This window comes from Centropristis striata, chromosome 22, assembly GCF_030273125.1.
Source record: "Centropristis striata isolate RG_2023a ecotype Rhode Island chromosome 22, C.striata_1.0, whole genome shotgun sequence".
Taxonomy (NCBI): Eukaryota; Metazoa; Chordata; class Actinopteri; order Perciformes; family Serranidae; genus Centropristis; species Centropristis striata.
Window position 1 is genome coordinate 13,073,752 of NC_081538.1, and position 22,970 is coordinate 13,096,721.

Sequence of the window (22,970 nt, forward strand, 5' to 3'; positions counted from 1 at the left end):
GGAAGACCCAACGGTGGCCGCCGTCGCTAACTGTACACAAGGTCAGCAGCTGATCATAAACATCGTTATGGTGAATTAACCGGCATCTCTAACTGTGCACAGAGTGTCTGGTGCTTGTTGTAAACAAACAGAGATCGCTAAGTGAACACCTCCTGCAGCAGCAGCACATACACACTGTACTGCTACAGAGCTAACTGTTAGCCTGTTAGCAATTTGCACACTGGACGCTGGCTCTGTGACTGCAGCTGGGAGAGACTGCTGCAGGAGGACTGTGCCGCTTCGACTCGTTCTTACTCTTCTTAACGAGCTGCGGGGGCTGGCAACAAGTAAGAACGAGTCTCCAAAAGTCTCCAATAACACCAGAAAAAGTCGCTGGATTTGTCGCCAGTTGCTTTCTTGAAAAATACTTGCTAAGGGGCTGAAAAGTCACTACATATAGCAATATGTATGTATGCTTCGCTGGCTTTTACAAATGACGCGTGTTGTTGTGATGTCGAGTACTACATCACATCCCGCTTAGTGATCTATCCAATCAGCAACCAGGCTTTTTTAAGGGGGAAAAAACAGCACTGCTCTTCTATAGGGACGTTAAAAAGTCCCGACAAAAGACCGCTCCGGTTGACCTTTAGATGACCCTAGGGGCATTTCAGCGAGTGAGACCCGCCTCATTCCGGGTGTTGGGCTGTAGTGGAAACAGCCCTAATGTCAGATATTTAAGGGGACATAAACAGAAGAAAAACCACACTTCTAAGTGGAGGACTATGGGAACTTTCTTGGCCCATGTTACACCAGTCCACCAGTAGTTTTCCCATAATCCTGCTGACAAACCAACAAAAAAAACAAGCCAAAAACAAATAACTGAAGTCTGAATTACATTCAGTTGCAATGTTTGTTTGTTTTTATTAACAGTTTTTATAATCAACGTGAAAAGTATTCTGGGTAGGGCTGGGCGATATATTGATTTTCAAATGTGATATGGAATTAGTCCATATCGCATATATCGATATAGTTCAAATTGGCAGGGTGATCCTTGCTCCATGTGCGCTTTATGAAGCTATGATTTTTTTTTTTTTTTTTTTAAAAAGGTACTCCTGTTGTTATTCAGTATTTATGTTCACTTAAATAAACAGTTTCAATAAAACTACTTGTGACATGTCAGATTTGACTCTGAACATTTGCTCTCACTTTGTGATAGAAATATCGGGATATATATCGTATATCGATATTCAGCCTAAATATATCGGGATATGACTTTTGGTCCATATCGCCCAGCCCTCATTCTGGGTTGCATTATTTTTCTGCATACGACATGTATTCGAGTGATAATTGCAATACGATTCTGTGTTTTGGGATTATAAAAAGCCGTGAGAACAGTCAGCTAAGTTTCCATTTTGTAAAAGATCAGCAAGGACAAGAGATAAAAGGATAGTTCAGATTTTTTGAAGTGGGGTTGAATGAGGTTCTTACCAACAAACAGTGTGTTACCTGCAGTACATGATGGTCTGCACGTTCCCTGTTTAGAGAACCAGACACTCCTGGCAGGAAATGAATGAATGTATTGCTGCAGATGGGAACCGTTACAAAACGTATTTTAACCAACTAAACAAAGGCCCACCCTATAAATGTTATACCCCTTTATGTGTGTATTATGCATAGGGACATGGACGCTCTACGTTGAGAAAAAGTACTGCCAAATGAAACGGCTGTGGATAGCAGCAAAAATCTGTGGCCTTTTTCTAAATATAGTGTACACATAAACGGGTATAACATTTTTAAGGTGGACCTTTGTTGGTTATGGTTATAATACATTTTGTTGCAGTCTTCGCCTGCAGCAATATATTTATTAATTTCCTTTCCTGGAGCGCACGTCTGGTTCTCCAAACTTGGAACGTGCAGACAATCATGTAGTGGGTAAGTACCTCATATAACCTCACTTCAAAAGATCTAAACTATCCCTTTAACATTAAAGACTTTTAGGATTAGAGGGAGAAAACTAAATTGATAAATATTATTTTATAAACTCTGAATCAATGAGTTTCAAGTTAAGTTGAACTCACCACATTAAAAAGTTTATTCACCTGTTAATCTCTGTTAGTATACTGACTACACTATTAGATGATAATAATAATAATAATAATGATGAGAATAAGCAGTTTCCTCTGTGTCACAAACATTGGTCCCAGTCTTCAGGCAGAGCACCCAACATGAGCGTGGAAGAAAATTTAAAGGGCTATGTGGTGAGTCTGAGGTTCTGATTGGTCGTTCAAACAGGAAGTCCACAGCTTTAGGCCATAGGCAGCTCGTGATAGGCTGCATACTGTCCCGTCACATGATGGTAGATCTGTACAAACACAGAACAAATGACAAAACTCACTTATATGCATAAAAGTAAGGTATGAAAGTGTCTGTGTCAGCGTGTGTCAAGGTTATAATAGTTTTGGATTTTTCATTAGTTTTAGTTTAAATATTTGTTTTCAAATTCAGTTAGTTTTAATTAGTTTTTAGAGTGAGTTTGCTATTTTAATCAGTTTTTATTTTTTAAAAATGTTTAGTTTTGGTTTAGTTTTTTATTAGTTTTAGCTTTTTTTGTAATGGGGTATTTGTTGGGTGCTAGATTAAAAAAAGTCACAATAAATGTTTCCTTTATTTCCTTTGTCTGATCCATCTCAGCCCCAATAAGTTTATTAAGTCATAAAACCAGATAGATGAAATAGATTTCATATCAACTAAAAAGGTTTACGTATGAAAAAAGTTGACAAAGACGAAAACGAAGGATCGTTTTTTTAAAACTCTCGTTTTTATTTTTATTTTGGTTAATGAAAATGTTTTTTTAATTCTAGTTTTCATTATTTTGTAAGTTTTCGCTAACTATAATAACCTTGGTGTGTGTGTGTGTGTGTGTGTGTGTTCTTGTACTTCATACATAGTGAGGACCAGAACACGTTTTTAAGTGAGGACATTTCGGCTGGTCTTCACTTCCTTAAAGTCTTTTTGAGATTTCAGACTTTGTTTTAAGGGTTAAAGGTTACATGATAATGATAATTAACTGAAACTGTATTGTGTGGTTACAAAACTAACTAAAATTATAGTGGAAATGTCCTTCGTTTTTGTCTTTGGCAACTTTTTTCATACATAATGAAGATGGATAAGCCAAAGGAAATAAAGGCAAAATTTACTGTGACCGCTTTTAATCTCCCACACAACAAATACCCCATTACAAAAAACTACAACTAACAAAAACTAAACTTAAACTAAACATTTAAAAAAAATAATACTAAACTAAAACTAGCAAACTCACTCTAAAAACTCATTAAAACTAACTGAATTTAAAAACAAAAATACACAAAAAAATTAAAACTAAAACTAAAGAAAATTTCAAAACTATTATAATCTTGCAAGGGAATTCATTATTACAATGAGGGCCCTCAAAAAGATAGAAGTACAAGAATGTGTGTGTGCGTGTGCGTGTGTGTGTGTGTGTGTGCGTGTGTGCGCGTGTGTGTGTGTGTGTGTGTGTTGAGTTCCCACCTGCCTCTCGATGTCAGCCAACAGGCTGCTGGCTCCCAGGCGGAACAGCAGCGGGCTGAGCCAGTCGTTGCCCAGCTCCTCTTTGATCAGAGAGAGCCACACCAGAGACTCCTGGGCTGTCCGGATCCCCCCTGCTGGCTTGAAGCCCACCTGAGGGAACACACACACACACTCACTTTTATCACAGGACACACACTTTACTTGAGGCATGATTATACATGTAAAATGAAAAAAAAAAATCATGGAATTTAGGCCTGCCAAAATATTTTTTGTTTCATTTTGTCTGCATATTAAACACGTTGAAACCAGAACACTGGGACAAAAAACATCTTTCTACACAACGGTAATATGTAGAAGCCAGTTCGCTCGGGTGTGTTTTATACAAGGTTATTATAGTTATCGAAAACTAACAAAATAACAAAAACCAGAATTGAAAGAACATTTTCGTTAACTGAAAAAGCGATAACTAACTGAAACTGTATTGTGTGGTTACAAAACTAACTAAAACTAACTAAAATTATAGTGAAAATGTCCTTCATTTTCGTCTTTGTCAACTTTTTTCATACATAATCCAGTGTTTCTATTGGAACATGCAACACATTGGTAAATATGTTTATTGAGAGTGGGATGTCTCCAAAATTCCAAACACCTGGAACTGTAAGAGTTAATAACTTTAATGGGGCTAAGATGGATAAGCAAAAGGAAATAAAGGCAAAATTTATTATGACCTCTTTGAATCTCACACCCAACAAATACCCCATTACAAAAAAGCTAAAACTAAGCATTTACAAAAACTAAAAACTAAACTAAAACTAGCAAACTCACTCTAAAAACGAATTAAAACTAAATTAATTTGAAAAAATTCACAACGAAATTAAAACTAAAACTAATGAAAAATCCAAAACTATTATAACTTTGGTGCGCATATAAATGATTTACTGTATAGTCTAACTGCCATTAGCTAGTAGCGCTCAATAGCAAAATGTCATGCCAGCTTGGTGTCCAAAGTTTCTTTAAAAGCACAGTAATTGTGATAGTGTTGATAATCACTATGGAAAAAGTGGGATTGGTGTGGTGGGCGATGGACGAGCTTGTTTCACCTTTTTTCTAATAATTATTTTTACGCATTGTTGTGTTGGAATTAATAAAAAGTTATCGCAAGGTTGCCGTCTCTGTTCATCTTGACAACAGAGAAGTCTAACGCAACCTCTGATATCACCATTATTCCACATTTGATACAGGTCATATAAACAGCATGTCCCATTTGGCCTTTCAAAAACAACATGTTCACTGTCACACACAAAGGAAGGCATCCACTTGTATTGGTGGGCAGTCTGCAGCAATCTAACAGTGCCATAACTGATGAATTAGATTTATTGAAGAAAGCTGAATTCATTAAAAATAACTTATTAAAGCAGCTACAGTTGTTGAGTTTGGCAGCACCTGTGGACAAAAGGGAGTGTTTTCACAAGCACCAGACCTCTATGAGAAAACCTCTAATTACACTGCAGCAGGACAGTCTCTAAGGCTGTTTCCACTACCGCCCAATACCCGGAATGAGGCAGGTCTCACTCGCCGAAACGCCCCTAATATGAATATGAGCCGTCCTGAGCTGACTTTTGTCGGGACTTTTTTCGTCCCTGTAGAACAGCAGGGCCGTTTTTCTCCCCTGAAAACAGCCTGGTTACTGATTGGATAGATCGCTAAGCAGGATGTGACGTAGTACTCGACGCCATAACAACACACTCCATTTGTAAAAGCCGGTGAAGCTGTGTTGCCAACTTAGCAACTTTTCAGAGGGGCTATTTTTCAAAATAGCTTTCCAGCGACTTTTTCTGGTGTTATTGGAGACTTTTGGCCGGCGGCTCATTAAGAGGAGTAAGAACGAGTTAAGGCAGCACAGTCCTCCTGCAGCAGTCTCTCCCAGCTGCAGAGCCGGAGGGGATGTTAACCCCTTAGCGTCCAGTCTGCAAATTGCTAACAGGCTAACAGTTAGCTCTGTAGCAGTACAGTGTGTATGTGCTGCTGCTGCAGGAGGTGTTCACTTAGTGATCTCACCAGACACACTGTGCACAGTTAATGATGTTAATCACTATGTTTATGATCAGAGGAGACGCTGTGCATAATTAGCCATGCTGCTTTGTTTATGATCAGCTGCTGACGTTGTGCACAGTTAGCGACGGCGGCTACAGTTTCGTCACCCGTGTTTAATCCATTGCATATGTGATCACGGTTGAAACTGTCACTAAGCGATTATGCGACGATCGAAAACCATACGTCACCTCCTGAGCCTTTTTGTAATGGAGACACGCAGAGTGAGCAGACATTTGAGAGGGCATGGCCTGAGACTTTCCCGGTGGCCACTCTTCCCGCTAAAGGAAACACGGCTATTGACAGTCTGCCCCACTCAGTCCTGGTTCTAGTTCCCTTGTGCCCCCCTTTTCTCCAGCAGGCCCAGCAAAACGGTGTGGGCCTCCAGCTGCTGGTGTCACCTTATTCAAATTGAGGATTTTATTTTGGGGTGAGGACATTATAAAACATCTCGACATCATTTGAAAACCACAATAAAATGTTACAAATTATATTTGGTTCAGTCCTAGTTATTATTAAAGTAGGTGGCTGAAGGAACTAATAAACTAAAACAAGAGGAAATCTTCAGGAGCTACACAGAAGCAGAAGTAAGTAGTGTACCTTGTGGCCTGTAGACAAGAAGTAGTCACGGATGGCCCTCACCATCACTATGGCGACAGGGTAAGTGGCGTTGACAGACTCCTTTCCTGTTGACGTCTTGATGAAGTCAGAACCTGTCAGGGATAAAAAAAAGGTGACATTTGGTCTTGAGTGGAGCATGATGCTGTCATGTTGCACTCAGCGCTTATCTCTCACTCTGTTTTCTATTCAGCCGCTCCACATTCAAACCCGTACAGGAAGATTGGGCGTGAGGCGAGCGGCTGGAGCGGAGCAGCAGCTCGACGCTGGACAGGGCATTACTCTAACAGTCTGGCCTGGCCAGACAAGAACATATGCTGCCGATGATGGCTAACAGAGGGCAGCTGCACGCTCATCAATAAAATCCTTCATTTTTCTTTCCATTCCTTCACAGCCAATTATGTTTTATCAGCTTTCCTGATAAAAATAGAAGATGAAATGACACTTTTTAATAGATTACCCACAAACTGCGGGCTGCAGGAAAGAAAAAAAAAATCATCCCTTCTGCCTCCCTGGTGTATAATGACTGTTCATTACTGAACAGAACAAGATGAACATTTTCCAGTTCATTAAAGACATGTTCTATGTATTTTTCCAGTCAGGTCTTTCTTTCAGCCTCTCTCCCCTCTTCCTCAAACTGGCATAATCCTTAAGATTCGTTATGGGGAGTCTTAATTACCAGATAATGGATAACGGTTATTAAATGCGGGTGGCGGTAATGAAGCTCTATTCATTTGCGTGGGCAGGGGGATACTGGCGGGGGAACGGCGGAGTAAAATAGCCTGCATCAGAGATTAATAGGTGAAATTATCATTCAATTTCAGGAATCTCATACGCAATTCATAGGAACAAGGGGAGATTAAGGAGCGAGTGTGGCGACAAAAGCAATGCATTTTAATAATGATCTCTATCAGAGCCCCTGACAATTTGGTTCTGTAATCGGCTTATTATGTGATGGCTAGTTAAGCATATTGTGTGTGTATGTGTGTATCAATGTGTGTGTGAGAGGGAAAGAGAGAGAAAGGGAGAGCTCCACTCATCAAGTTTGAAAAGAAAAAGCTACGCAGCAGCGCCACAAGCGGGACGACTGCAGGAATTACACTGGGCCTTCAGCTTTTACTCACTTAGACTTTTAACGCCTCTTTAGTGCCACATAAACATCAACGCGATGTGATCACATAAAGAAAGGACTGTAGGTAATAGAAGCTTCTTCAGGGGTGCAGTCTGTCTTTTCATAGCACTGTTTATATGGTGGTGTGTGCAAAAAGCCAGCGGTAACAGGAGTGAAAAGATGGAGGTAATTAAATATAGTGAGCTGTGTGGGTTGTCCCTCTATGAGCCATCTCAGCCACTGATAACATTAACTGCATCACAGTTATTGGTGACATTTAAGATCACCATAGAAATCCATTAGCCTGAGGACAAACTTTACCTCCAGCTGCTGACGGAGGAGGAACAGGAAGTGAGTCACGTTGCATGAATAAAACTCAAAATCAACAAATGATGTGGCAATGGGGGCAACCACAGAATCCAGTGGTCACTTTTAATGATTTGTATTTAATGAATGTCTTATGTTTCAAACAGAATGGACATTTATTATCTTTTGGACATCCACAATAATGTGAATGTGAAGCTGACGCCAGGTGAATCATGTCCCCCACCCCCACATATTCCACATCAACCACTCTTCCACAGCAGGAAACACATCCACAGGAGGAAACACATCCACCACACAGCAAAAGATGACACCTTTAAAGGCTTGTTTGCCTGTAACTCATTATTCCAACACAATGGATGAACAGCAGTAGCAAATGCCAGGAGTTGAGTTTTCTTTAAAACAGAATTATGTCTGGTGTTTTAACTGCATGCCAAGTAAATCAGAGCAAACACGGCGCATTGCTCGCTCTCCATAAAATACACTGGGGCTCTGTTACACCACTTTAAACTAATATTACAGAGAATAATGGGAGCCAAACAGTACCAGAGATCTGCGTGACAAATATTCTCTGGTCTAGCTCAGCTGGTCAGCACATGAGTGTGATGTTTACCACCGAGCCTGTTTATAACCACTTATTATTAAGTTGTAGTAAGACTTACCAGCCATCATGGCCACCAGGCTGGCCTTGTAGACATTGGTAAAGGTGCCCAGCTCTCCAATAGCCAGGATGGTCTTCATGTGGGCTTCACCACAGGCCTCCCGAAACTGACGGATCTCATCATACATGGCTGCAGGGGCAAGGAAACACTTAGCAAACATGCTTTATCTATCTATCCATCTCTGCTATATTCATGGTCAAAAATGTGAGCAAAAGGCTCACTGAATTTTTTGCGGTTGAATTTTTTGAGGTTGAATTTTTAACGTTGAAAAACATTCAGATACATACTTTCAATGCATAAATATTCAGTGCTAGAAATTCAACCTCTTTTTTTATTTCAAACTACGATGACACAGGAAGGAAACTTTTGGCAACTGTAGAACTCTACCTTATTCTTTCCAAAACAGCTGATCTGTGGCAGTGTGCAAAGCCTATCAGTGGGCTTATGCGTAGGAACATGGGAGTTCTAGGGTTTAGGAAAAAGTAGTGCCAAATGAAACGGCTGTGGATAGCAACAAAAATCGGTGGACATATTCTAAATATATTGTAGACATTAACCGGTATAATATTTTTAGGGTGGGCCTTTCTTTAAAATACTCTATTTGCAGTCCCCGTCTGCAGCAATACATTCATTAATTTCCTGCCTGGTCTGGTTCTCCAAACTGGGAACATGCAGACCGTAGGTAAGTACTTCATACAACCTCACTTCAAAAAATCCTTTTAAATCTCTCAACCTACATATGAAGAGGAGGGTGACTGGGAGTCTTTTGTTCTGTAGCGATCTACAGGTGTGCAAAAGTGCAGACCTTTTTATTTTCTTATCTTCCCAATTCTTGCAACCTTGAAAACAGGTTAACAAATCATTCTCCACTTTCTTATATTTACTTCATCTGCTGATGAAGATCATTCTGTATGAAGTGATCGATAGCTCCAGAACAGGCAAGTAATTGGACCTTGAGTCAATATTGTATTTGTTAACTACCGTTTCCAAAGTGGAGAATGAACAGAAACGGCCAGGCTAAACTTATACATTTTAATCATCGAGTCCTAAAAAGTTTGAACATCTACAGCAGTGGTTCTTAAATGGGGGTACGTGTACCCCTGGGGGTAAGTGAAGGCACTCCAGGGGGTACGTGAGATTTTAAAATATACATTTAAAAAGTAGCATCCATGCAAAAATCCTAAATATTTTAGGAAAATATAAGTAGAAGTTCATAAAATTAATTTTAAATTCAGTAGGCTATTCAATTTCCTGATCCTAAAAACCCAGAGTGTCCCCCATACCAGGATGGTTGGACCCAACCTGTCATATGCCACCTGGCATCACCTGTCAATCACTTGAAAACTCAAAGATGGAGTCATGGTTGAAGCGTAGCAGTTATAGTTTTAAATGGTTATATGCTCACTGTTTTTACCGCATTAGTTTCAATCTCTACATTTTAGTGATGAGAAATATTTGCAATACATTTAGTCACGGATTATTAACATTTAAAATGTTTGAAATAGTTGGGGGTTTTTTTCAAAATTTTGTATGTGTTTATCCGTTCCAAGGTTTAATAAATCAGACACTGATGGCACAGCGCTCTGTTTTTTTTTTCCAACCAACAATGCTTTGCCCTGGTCAGGGGGTACTTAGCTGAAAATATATTTCACAGGGGAAAATCACTGAAAAAAGGTTTAGAACCACTGCTCTACAGTTACATGACCAGAAATGTTATCTACTGATAAAGAGCATGTGATACAGTCCAAAGCCCTGAGAAAAACAAGTAAAAGGACCTAAAGTTAAAAATCTTTTGGTAGTTTTCATTTACTTCTCTTATGATAGGTCATTGGCATAAAATGACAAATTAAAAGTGAAACAAAATGTCTCTTGTGGACCTACAGGACACAGTCACAGTGACCTGTGCTAAAAATGTTTTTCTGTCTCTGATACAAAATGCTGCTGTACGTCTTTAAACTGAAACTGAAAGTATGAGCACATTTCACCTGTTTAAGCTTCACTGGCTGCCCGTTCATTTTAGGATTCATTTTAAAATCATTTAAAAGCAGATATGTCGTTTTGTAGTATTTGTAGTTTTTTCCACCTATTTTCGGTCTTTTGGCCAATGAAAGTGTCGCAATGCAACATGGGACTTTTCCAGAACTTTGAAATTATGGAGGAAGACGACTATAGCGGAGTGAGCTCAGATATAACAGCTATAAGCTCTCAAATACTTTTTGAATTTCATTTCTATCTGCTACAGAGGCTGAAAAATCGATTATTTAGTAGGAAGCGTTGACACTTCTGTTGAATTTACAGCAAAACTTCAGGTTTTAGGGGCTTATTTTAACCCATAAGAACCCAGACCCAGTAATCCTTCAAGTAAATTATGGAGGATATACAACAGAACAAGTGGACCACATAGAACACTTTTTTTTTTTTTTTTTTAATTCTACCCCTAAATGTCAAAGATCTGTGATGTGACATATATGCCACATTGGGCGTTTATGGTATTTATATTTATGATATTTCTTATTTTAAAATAAGAAAACTAGACACATTTTCTGCTTACAGAAACAAATTTGCCTTTTTCTTTGCTTCAAGTAACAAAATAAGAATAAATCAATAATAAATAAAAACAAATAACCATTTGCCTTTTTGTTTGCATCTCCATAATATATATAAAAATTGTGACTTTAATTTGTTCAGGAAATATGGTCAGAACAAGTTAAATGCAATAAAGGACACCTTATTAACGGATTAGAATTGTTAAATGGGTTTAAACTTAGCCTAGTAACAAAAAATACGCTTTTTGAAATTAGCTACTTTTTCCACATTTCTGTTTCCAGTCACAGCCACATTTTGGAGAAGTCACTTCCTGTCACAGTCACATGACCACCACACCAGGGTGTTGAGTATACGTCACTTAGGGATTTAATGAGTTAAGGTGAAGCATAAAGCTGAATATGGGAGATTCTAGAAGAGTTAAAGTGTTTTTTACAGGGTGTCACCGTGGGTTCTTATGGGTTAACATCCATAGGTTTTACAGGCATTTTTTACCATGCGTTTTAGGCCTAAATGGGTTAAAACTCTCCTCTTCTCGTTGGCTTTTGACACCATGTAGAGTGATGATTTTATGTTTTTATGTGTATACATTTTATTTATTGTATTCTATTTTTAATTTATTTTATGTTATTGTATTTTACTGTTCTATTGTTTTCTACATCTCTTTGTATTGTGTTATCTATTTATTAGGGCCGGGAATTTAACGTGTTAATTAAGATAAATTAATTACACAAAAATTAACGCGTTAAAAAAATTGACTCATTTTAATCGCACGTATTTTTGCACCGCGGAACGTTTCTCACTGGATGAGTTTCAGGCAGACCGATTATACTGGAGCACCAGCTAGCGTTCATGAGTTCAGACAACAACAAACCACAATGAACATGAAGGAAGAAGCTGATGAGAGCGCTTTGGTTGGCCCCGTGGATGATGGGACATTTTGTTACAAAAAAACAACGGATGGACTGAAATTAATTAGATTTTTTTAAACCAGCTGTTGGTAAATCAACGAAGTCTGTTGAAGCAACAGAGAGATGTTTTGTAATAGTCAGGGTTTCCGATGTTCTGAATGTACTTGAAAGTATTGTGTTTTACTTTAAAAAAAACAAAGTATTATAGTTTACAGAAGGTCTACCTACCTATAGGCTACCTGAATTTCTGAAATGTACTATATTTCTAAATATGCTATTGCTACACTTAATGGCAAAAAGTGCACTGGTCTGTTGGACTTAAAAAAAATAAAAATATTTTTGTTGCTTTAGCTTATGTATTCAGTCATTATTCAATGGTATACTAAAAATCCATGTGAAAAAAATTACTTCTCACTGTTCTCAGGTCAAATATTTATATGCGATTAAAATGCGATTCATTTCGATTAATTAATTACAAAGCCTCTAATTAATTAGATTCATTTTTTTTAATCGAGTCCCGGCCCTACTATTTATTGTTGTGGAGCACTTTGGAAACCTTGTGTTTGCTAAAATTGTGCTCTATGAATAAAATGGATTGGATTGTCTCTCTCTCCTCATGTGACCTCAGCGTACCTTCCCACTGTCCAGTGAGGGCCAGCGTCCTGTTGATGACGATGTCGATCTCTGTGGCACCATCGGCAACTGCCAGGCGGACTTCCTGCAGGCGGGTCTCCAGTGGTGTCTGACCTGCTGGGAAACCAGTGGCCACTGGGAGAAGAGACAACACACAGTCACACACATCCAAGCTCACTGCAAAAAAGGTGTGTCTAAAAACAAGATAAAAACACTAAATCTGAGGGAAATGATCTTGCTGCACACAAAACGTTTTTTATCTTGGTAAGAAACAAATAACTGTCAGTGCTCTCTGCTCTGGCCAGTTCATCGCTGCTTGCAGCTTTAATTTGATTTCTTTTGTACATTTTTTTGTCTTTTTTGGTCACAAAATGACCAAAAGAAGATGTAAAAAGACACAAAAAGACATAAAATGACCAAAAAAAGAAACAAAAAGACATAAAATCACAAAAAATACATTTAAAGACAAAAAAACACACCAAAAAGAGACACAAAACACGTAAAATCACAGTTTTAATTTGATCTCTTTTGTACATTTTGTCTTTTTTGGTCATTTTGTGACCAAAAGAAGATGTAAAACGACACAAAATGACCAAAAAAACACAAAAAAAGGACACAAAAAGTTTTTTTAATCTTGGTAAGAAACAAATACTTGTCAGTGCACTCTGCTCGGGCCAGTTCATCACTGCTTGCAGCTTTAATTTGATCTCTTTTGTACATTTTTTTTTTGGTCCTTTTGTGACCAAAGGAAAATGTAAAACGACAGAAAATGACCAAAAAAAGACACACAAAAAAGACACAAAAACAACACAAAAAAGACACAAATAGACAAAATGACCGAAAAAGAAACAAAAGACGTAAAATCCCAAAAAAGACATGAAAAGACTAAAAAAACACCAAAAAAGACAAAAAAGACACAAAAGACGTAAAATCACCACACACACAAAAAGACACAAAAAGACAAAAAAAACCCCACCAAAACAAGACACAAAACGTGTTTTATCTTGGTAAGAAACAAATAATTGTCAGGTCACTCTGCTCGCGCCAGTTCATCACTGCTTGCAACTTTAATTTATCTTTTTTTTTTAGAGTTCATTTCTTATTTTAAGCGTTCAACATGCTTATTTCCAGATTTAATAAGTGAAATTATCTGTCCATGCAGCAAGATCATTTCCCTCAGATTTAATGTTTTTATCTTGTTTTCAGACACACCTTTTTTGCAGTGCATCATCTCTGTCATTCCTCCAGTAAACAGTTACTGTGGGTGTTATTCAGTGACTTACCTGAGGCAACAGGGAGGCTGGAGTTTGCTGCTTTTAGTGATTTGACAGCATCCGCCACACGAGACGGATACACACACACTGCTGCTGTAGTCACTCCTGACACACAACACAGGAAGCACAGCAGTGAGGAAACATTAGTGGTCTGAGGCGCCCTCTGCAGGTTAAATTCAGCAGAACAGGCTGCAGTGTGAATGTGAAAGCCTACTGTCCACTTTCATTGATTGTCTCACCCAAATAACTTTGATTAACCCTGTAACCTCCACAACATGTCTGATCATCTGACTGCTTGGTCTCTTTGTACCAATGTCCTGTTTTCCCACAGCTTTTAGCTTTGTGAGTCCAATGTTGTTACTGATAGAAAGGATAGACTATGGAAATAAAACCCAAATAACCTGTTTTACGTTATGTTTTGTATAGCTGAAACAATTAACGGAGAGGAATATTGAATGGCAAACATTTTAGATAAGTATTGCCTCCACCAAGAAGGTTATGTTTTTGGTTTGGTTTATTTAAAATTCACCTAATTGTCCCCTCCCCCCTCTGAACAACAACTCAGAAAGTTGGTGAAAATCTTCGTACATGACTTGGTCAGTTGACCAAGTCATGTACGAAGTTACAAATAAATAAATAAATTACACAGCAACATAGACAAAATTAAATGTTAGATTGATGTTCAGAATTTGTTTTATCAATAACCATATTGCATAAGAACTGCAAATAGGCCTGTCACAATACCTACAATATTGACTTATCGAGCTTAGCAAAAATTAGCCTGGTCTTGTCTATATACTGTATTACATGATATGGCCCCTAGTGTTTACATGTATGTTTGCTATATATAAGAATGTCACCAAGATTTTAGCCACCATGATGCCAAAACAATAGCAGACAACCGACTTTTATAAGACTCAGTGCGTTTACATGCAGTTTTATCAAGCTATGCTTAAAAATCGATATTGGCGTCTAATAGAACTTCTGCCATTGCTACCTGCGGCCGTCTAATGTGACCGGCTAATGTGCGAACGGCTAATGTGAGACCGGCTAATGCAACCGGCCTTCTTGGATGTTTTTGTTCCGGGGTCATATGCCAACGGGGGGGTGGAGCATGCAGAGCCTACTGACCGGCTAATGTGACCAGCTAATGGGAGCGGCTAATGCGAGCAGCTAATGTGCAACCGGCTAATGTGCGAGTGGTTAATGTGCGAGCGGCAAATGTGAGCGGCTAATGTACGAGCGGCTAATGTGCGACTGGCTAATGCGAGCGGCTAATGTGCGAGCAGTTAATGTGCGGGCGGCTAATGTACGGGCGGTTAATGCAACCGGCTTTCTTGGATGACACGTTTACATGCACTTCAGTTGTCCAGTTATTATCAGATTAAAGGCAATAATTCTTTTTTTCAAGTGTCATGTAAACGTACTGACTGTGTTTTGTTCAAGCACCCAAGAATGCACGGAAAATACTATGCTGAAGTTAACAAAGATCCTAATTGTTGAGGAACTGTCAAGGAATTAATGACTCTGTACCCGAGCCAAATGTTTAATATTTAAGTGCAGTTTTTGTTAAAAGAGCTATAGAGTCCATTTCAATTAGTGTTTTGTATACTTTGTAAGGTGACCTTGGGTGACATGAAAGGAGCCTCTAAATTAAATGTATTATTATTATAATTATTTTTGTTATTATTTGGCTGTGTGGCTGTATTTTATTTATTTGGGATATTTTAATATTCTTTCACATTCCAATTACAATGTCACAATTTTCTTCAGAATTAAAAGTTCAATGAGCTTTCAATTTTTGTGTTGAATTATGTCCGTATTTTTTATTGGTTATTAAGTCACGAAACAGTCTAAAAATGCTGTTGAACAACTTTCGACTATTTTTAAAAATGCTCTGAGCAATGAAATACAATGTTTTCCACATTACGACTTCAATTTCCTGAACATACCAAAGTCAGAAGAACAACTTCTCAACTCAGAAAATGGGGCCATATGAGGAGCATGTGAATGCATCACTTTTTTCACAGTGCCATTCTAGTTGACCAATCGTTAAAATTTCTCAAACAAAAACAATTGTATGCTTTTCTCGGTTTTATAACATAGTAAAGTGTATATATTTAGGATATTTGGATCAGGATTTTTGACATGACTTTTCATGATTTGTCTTCTTTGAATTGTGGCCGTAACAGTACGTTTACAGTGGTGGGACAGTCGTAGTGGTCTATATGTGGTGTTCCTGGAAGCAGACCTTTGTCGTGCATATCAATCCTCTTGAGCAAGTCATATCGGACCGGCTGGATGGCTTTCAGACACAGCCGATGGACGTTGGACGGTGTATCATCTCCAGCAAGAGTTGTCAGGTCGATACATGTGACAGCCTTTAGCAGCCAGGCAGCCTGCAGGACAAACACAGAACACAGAAATTGCACTAAACATCAGTGCAAATAGTCTGACAACTACAAAGCTCATTCTCACTGCTGTCAGATACTTTGTCAAACATCTCTTCTCTCATATTATCTATAGGATTGATGATAAAATAATTTATATGATGAGTCAACGTCAATTAATCAACTATTAGGTGTTTGTTGCATTGTCAATACTTCTTTTTTTTTTTTTTTTTTTTTTTTTTTAAATCAAAGCTCCATAAGGTGCACATTTAGATAAAAAAAAGTTCTTAAATACAAGCTGCAGCTTGCCTGGAGCAAAGATTACAGTGCAAATCTGAACTATATCGATAAATGCGAAATAGTCTAATTCCATATCACATAAAAAGATATATCGATATGTCTTTTATATCGATATATCGCCCAGCCCTAGTATGAGACCGCTGTAAAAGACAATTGTGGTCAAAAATTTCAGCCAAAAAAACATGCAAACATTCCTGTCAGATTATTTTATCTATGGGGAGAGGAGTTCTTGATTTTCCATCAAGTTTACTATAGATCAAAACTGCCATACCAAAAATCACATGAACTATGACAGAATTCTTTCAAACATACCACCCAGTCCTTATTACAGCTGTTTTCTGACCACATTTGCACAGAATAGAGAGAAATTAAAAACATTAACAAACATGTACAGAGGCATATAAATGCATATTTGTAATTGTCTTTAAAAGTAGTATGGACTGGACTGAAAAGTAAAGCCACTGCAGAACTGCCTTTAACCTGCATTCTTTCAAATGTCCAATAGGGGGCGACTCCACTGGTTGCAAATAGAAGTCAGTTTGTATAAAAGTCAATGGGAAAATGTGCCTACTTCTCACTTGATTCATTACCTTTAGTTAACATTCTCTTTATAAGTTTATGGTCTTAATCGTTAGTTTCAAGTCTTCTTAATTACAGCATGTTGTTCATTTTGTAAATTATGGTCCCATTTAGAGTTAAATAGACTATAAAGTAGGGCTATTTTATGATTTACAGATACAAGAAGAAAAATGAATAACATTTGTAGGAATTGAGGCATTTGGGCCTTTGTCAGGGTTCCTCCCCTGGCAACATTAATTTTTGGCACCTTATTATTCAAAGTACAAATAAATCCCCACTGTGAATCAGAAAATGGCCACATTTTGCCCACAGGTCGTAAGTTGGACGTCATTGCAATATACTAGCTCCCGATCACAATATGGCACCAGCTAGGGCTGCACGATTATGGCCAAAATGATAATCACGATTATTTTGATCAATATTGTAATCAATATTGTAATCACGATTATTAATCATAATTCTTCATCATGTTAGGGAAAGCATCTGTATTTTTATTGCCTCTACTTTTAAATAAACAATAGGAACAGTTTTTAAGAGTGTGCACAGTGTCTGGTGCTAGTTGTAACAAACAGAGATCGCTAAGTGAACACCTCCTGCAGCAGCAGCACATACACACTGTACTGCTACAGAGCTAACTGTTAGCCTACTAGCAATTTGCAGACTGGACGTGAAGGGGTTAACATCCCCTCCGGCTCTGCAGATGGGAAAGACTGCTGCAGGAGGACTGTGACACTTCGACTGGGGATTTCCCCAGTTTAGAGTAAGAAGGAGTCTCCAGTAAAACCAGAAAAAGTTGACAGATTTGTCGCCAGTCGTTTTTTTTTTTAAATAGTCGCTAAGGGGGTCTGAAAAGTCGCTAAATATAGCAACAAAGTTGCTAAGTTGGCAACACTGCATCGCCGGCTTTTACAAATGGCGTGTATTGTTGTGCCGTCCAGTACTACGTCACATCCTGCTTAGCGTTCTATCCAATCAGCAACCAGGCTTTTTTCAGGGGAGAAAAACGGCCACGCCCCCTGGTGGTTGGTGGACTTCTGGTGTAGAAAGTGCTTGATTAGTTATGCAGGAGAGCCACATTTTAAAATAAAAAAATATCGCCAACGATCAGGTTAAATTAATCGTGGTGGCCAAAATCGTGATCACGATTAAAATTTGATTAATCGTGCAGCCCTAGATCCTGCCATAAACCAAGACAGCAACAGCCAAAATGCTGAACTCCAGGCTTCAAAACTGGAATCCATCAATCAGAGGGTGCCTTCATGGTGACTACATCTATGTAACACACACTGGACATAAGAGAAAGGAGAGACTGTACCTGCCACTGTTTCTTGGGGGTCTTCTGTCCTTGAATTTGCTGGGCTCTCTTCAGCACAGCCTGAGTATTTACTCTCACTTTGGATATCCTCTCCAAGTCTGATGCCCATGAGCAGAGTAAGTAGAAGGGAAAAAAATCAGAAATATACCAACCTTACGGTATGCAGCTTTGTAATAGTATTCCATCAGCATTTTGGGAATTTTGGTCAGACGACAAAAAATATTTTCCATCTTGGTGCAGCCAATATAGACACATACACACAGTACACAAATATACAACTTACAATGTGTAAATCAGATAGGAGCTTCTGTAAGTGTAATTCTTTTCACTTTTGATCCCCCTTCTTTCAATCTTTGTGCTAAGCTATGCTTCATGTATTGCAGACCAAGGTTATTATAGTTAACAAAAACTAGAATTGAAAAAACGTTTTCGTTAACTGAAATAAAAATAAAAATGAGTTTTTAAATAAAACCATAACTAACTGAAACTGTATTTTGTGGTTATTAAACTAACTAAAACTAACTAAAATTATCGTGAAAATGTCCTTCGTTTTCGTCTTTGTCAACTTTTTTCATACGTAAATCGTTTTTTGGTTGATATGAAATTCTTTCATCTATCTGGTTTTATGACAATAAACTTATTGGGGCTGAGATGGATAAACCAAAGGAAATAAAGGCAAAATTTATTATGACCTCTTTGAATCTGGCACCAAACACATAGCCCATTACAACAAAACTAAAACTAATAAAAACTAAACTACAACTAAGCGTTTTCAAAAGTCTGGAATGCCCTGCTTAGTCTGCTTAGCCTGCTGCCCCTGCAACCCGGCCTTGGATAAGCGGAGGAAAATCGATGGATGGATGGATGAAAAAACGAATTAAAACTAGCAAATTCACTCTAAAAACGAATTAAAGCTAACTGAATTTGAAAACAAAAAATCACAACGAAATTAAAACGAAAACCAATGACAAATCCAAAACTATTGTAACCTTGTTGCAGACGCATCATTCTACTGGACACAAAAAACTGTCACCGATTTGCTCATGTGACTCTGCAAGATGTTGAAGGCAAACAGGACGATTTCCTAAAGACTGTCAAATCTCTTTAATGCATTAGGCATTTAAATAGCTGCTCGCAACATTCACGTGGAGATGATATGTGCATAGAAATTAAAATCTGGGATTTGAATGTTGTGTCAGCTGTCATCCAGCATACTGCATAGATAGGCTGACATTTAATGTTTCACATGTCAGTCTTTGACAGAGAATGGTGGAAAACAAGAGTGAAAATGTTAAATATTTTGACTTTACTTACTGAAGTGAGACATAATAACATGTCAGACTTGTGTTAGATCAATGTAAAGAAGTCAAGGTAGCTGGTGATTTGTGAAAACCATGTCGCATTTTAATCAGAGCATTTCAGACATGGTGTTATGTACTGAGCTGAGGTACATAGAGGTTTAACTAGTCAGCTGAGCAGGAGAAGCTGACTGTCATGCGCTCTCAATTACACTGTCACTGGCTGACTCTAGTCACATCAAACCTATTATCACATCATATTTTTTAACATCTTTGTATTTGAAGAAATGAACATTGATCATAGATATTCAACCAACATCATTTTTCTTATTTTCTTTCCCCCCCACTAAGGTTGTGCCATATCGTATCATTCACGATTATACCGGTATATTCTTTTTATGAGTAAAAAAAATGCATATCGCGATATTGGCAACATTCCTTCTTCTTGACATTGTGGCATAAGGGTTTCCCCTTAAGAGCCTTTATTCTCCTTTACAATATTTAATTAAAATGCAATGATTAAGATCAGTATATATGATGGAATAGTGGCATTAGAATGTGTGAGAGGCACCAAATTTGGGCTTTTATGAAAAAAAAATCTCCAGGGTGCATGCCTCAGACTCCCCTAGTTGTTGTTGTGTTTTATTATTATTTGCTAATACTCAGCTATTTTTTTGTATTTGGCAACTGTTTTGATTTGCATCTAATATTTAAGATTTAATTACTTTTATTAATCCCAGTCCACGGAATGCCAACTTTACACTATTTTTTTTTTAGATTTATGATTGAATTTTATTAAATTTTTGTTGAATGTTTTTTATTTATTTATACAGACTAAAAAAAAATCATATTTTCTATATATTTTTCAGTATTTTGTAATATCGTCAAGAATATCGTTACCACAAATATACCCTGAAATATTGCGATAATCTTTTAGGGCCATATCGCCCACCCCTACCCCCCACGCTGTCAATATGAAATAAATAAATTAAATAATTAAAATAAACTTGTGAGTGAGAAGCATACCTCAAATGTTATAAGAAAAAAGTTACAGGCATGAAAATGTATACAAGGTTAAAATAATACTTTAATACAAAATAAATAAAGATAAACTAAAATAAATAAAATAAAAATGAAAAGCAAATAAAAAATAAATCAATAAGAGAAAAAGTGAACATCAAGATAGTACAAATAGGCTATTTGCCTTTTTTTTTTTTTTTTATCTTGTGGGAGGGCTGTAAGTTTCTCAAAATAAGATAGAATTTTTGGGTCGACCCTCTAATGTTACACTTTTTTTTTTTTTTAAAGATAATTTTTTTGGCATTTTACTGCTTTATTAGATAGTGACAGATAGAAAGGGGGAGACAGAGGGGAAGACATGCAGCAAAGGGACCTCAGGCCGGATTCGAACCCGGGTCCGCTGCAGCAAGGACACGGCCTTCATGGTACGCGCTCTACCAGTGTGAGCCACCGGGACGCCCCCTCTAATGTTATACTTTATCTTTTCCAACTTAAGGAATAGAATCAGGTCCTTCATCCAGGAAGAGGCTTCGGGTATCACATCATATTTAACCCTTTGATGCACAACATGGTCAAAATGACCGACATTCATTTCTCATATTATTTCATGCTGGCTGTGTGTTTCTTTGCTCTATCTTTTAAAATCAATTTATTTTATGATTGAATAGTCCAAGTATTGTTTGAATATCTTTTTTTATTACAACAGATCATTATATCCATTTTTCCTTTCATATTTTATGAAGAAAAATAGTTTTTGTAATATTACATGAATTTTACACACATGGGTCAAAAATCACTCATTCATCCAAATTTGATTTAAATTAAATTACCTAATACTAAAATAATAGTAATTTGTTTAAAAATAGTTACTTTAGCAGTAAGAGGGGCCAAACACTCGTATATTTAATATATTTAACATGTTTATGTATCATTTTGTCACACATACAGTATATCTGGAAGGTATTCACATCGCTTCACTTTTCCACATTTTGTTATGTTACAGCCTTATTCAAAAATTAATTTAATTCATTTGTCCTTAAAATTATACACACAATACCCCATAATGACATTTTTGACCCATGTTGTGCATTAGAAGCGTAGTGATACAAAAAGGCTTTTTATTCAAAATTTCATAAATGAAAACAAAAAATTACGATGTATGATGATCATAAACAAGATCATTAAAGAAATCCTGCAATACTAAATGATGAAAATAATTTATTGCAAAGATATAGAAAATAAAAACTCAGTCGGGTCACTTTAGATCCATGTTGTGCATCAAAGGTATGTTAGAGTAACAATGAAAATAGTCTTTCTTTAAGTGTCTTTAGAAGTATGTGTGTGTGTGTGTGTGTGTGTGTGTGTGTGTGTGTGTGTGTGTGTGTGTTACAGTGTGCAGTAGCAATAAGAGCTTCAGCAGGTCACTTACCTCTGAATGTTACTTATTAAACTGTAAGCAGTTAGGACCACGCTTAACTTAACTTAGCTACCGTTCTTGACTGTTGTTTTTTATAAAACGCAAAACAGTATAAAAAGGGGTAGGGTGTTATTTATTTATGAATTATTAATAAAACGTTACATAATGCTGGTAAAATGAAAAGTTGTGGTGAAGACACAGCTAAACGTCAAGCCCACATGTTGTAAAGGAACCGACACTGACGTTACACATGTAGTTCAACGTCATTAGCTTTAGCTTCATTTAGCTCATGTTCTTACCGAGCTTGGTTCCGGGGTTCCTGGCCGACATGTCCAAGGACAGGTAACACGATTTATTATCCACGTTCAAATATTGAAATAAGAGCAGAAGCTACCGCTGGCAGTGACAGGTCAACACTCCACTTCCGGTCCACGAACAGCAAACAGGAAAAGGAATCCCTCCGCAGTAAAACAACTGCACTGTGTTTCCTGTGCCGTTTATTTATTTATTCATTTATTTATTTATTTATTTAGTTAGTTAGTTAGTTAGTTAGTTAGTTATTTATTTATTTATTTATTTATTATTTTATTGACAAAGAATCATGTACAAGTATGTATACAGATAGACATGTCATGGTATATTAACTCTATGGAGTCTTGGGCTATTTTGTGAGTTTTTGAATTCTTTTCATCCTGCCTGTATACACCACTGAAAAATATTGTTGTTTTTTTTTTCAGCACAACCTCATCTATTTGACGTAACAATAATTTATTTTTTATTCTGACTTACTGGATCAACATTTTGAACCAAAAACAAACAAAGAAAAACCAACATAAATGTGATCTTGTGATTGTGTGTGATCCTGTCATCCAACTCTGGATTTTATTCTAGTGGGACTCGATTTTATTTGTGTCTTGTGTGTTTAGTGTAACAATTTTGATCATTTATGTGTATT

At 37.3% G+C, this 22,970-nt stretch overlaps 1 protein-coding gene across 1 annotated transcript; it reads right to left on the bottom strand.

The window, feature by feature from the left end:
* Positions 1-991: 991 nt before the first annotated feature.
* On the bottom strand, positions 992-22,470 carry dera (deoxyribose-phosphate aldolase (putative)). Its single transcript, XM_059325834.1, has 9 exons — positions 22,315-22,470; positions 18,281-18,378; positions 15,948-16,095; positions 13,706-13,801; positions 12,423-12,557; positions 8,335-8,463; positions 6,220-6,332; positions 3,529-3,678; positions 992-2,341 (listed from the first exon to the last, which is right to left on the bottom strand). The coding sequence occupies exons 1-9, from the start codon at positions 22,343-22,345 to the stop codon at positions 2,285-2,287; spliced, it is 957 nt and encodes a 318-aa protein (XP_059181817.1). The 5' UTR covers positions 22,346-22,470; the 3' UTR covers positions 992-2,284.
* Positions 22,471-22,970: the final 500 nt, after the last annotated feature.

Coding starts and splice junctions, on each gene's coding strand:
- dera (XM_059325834.1), bottom strand. CDS start 22,345: ATGTCGGCCAGGAACCCCGGAACCAAGCTCG. Junction 12,558..13,705: donor CAGCCTCCCTGTTGCCTCAG/GTAAGTCACTGA, acceptor CTCTTCTCCCAG/TGGCCACTGGTTTCCCAGCA. Junction 8,464..12,422: donor CCTCACTGGACAGTGGGAAG/GTACGCTGAGGT, acceptor TTGCCCCTGCAG/CCATGTATGATGAGATCCGT.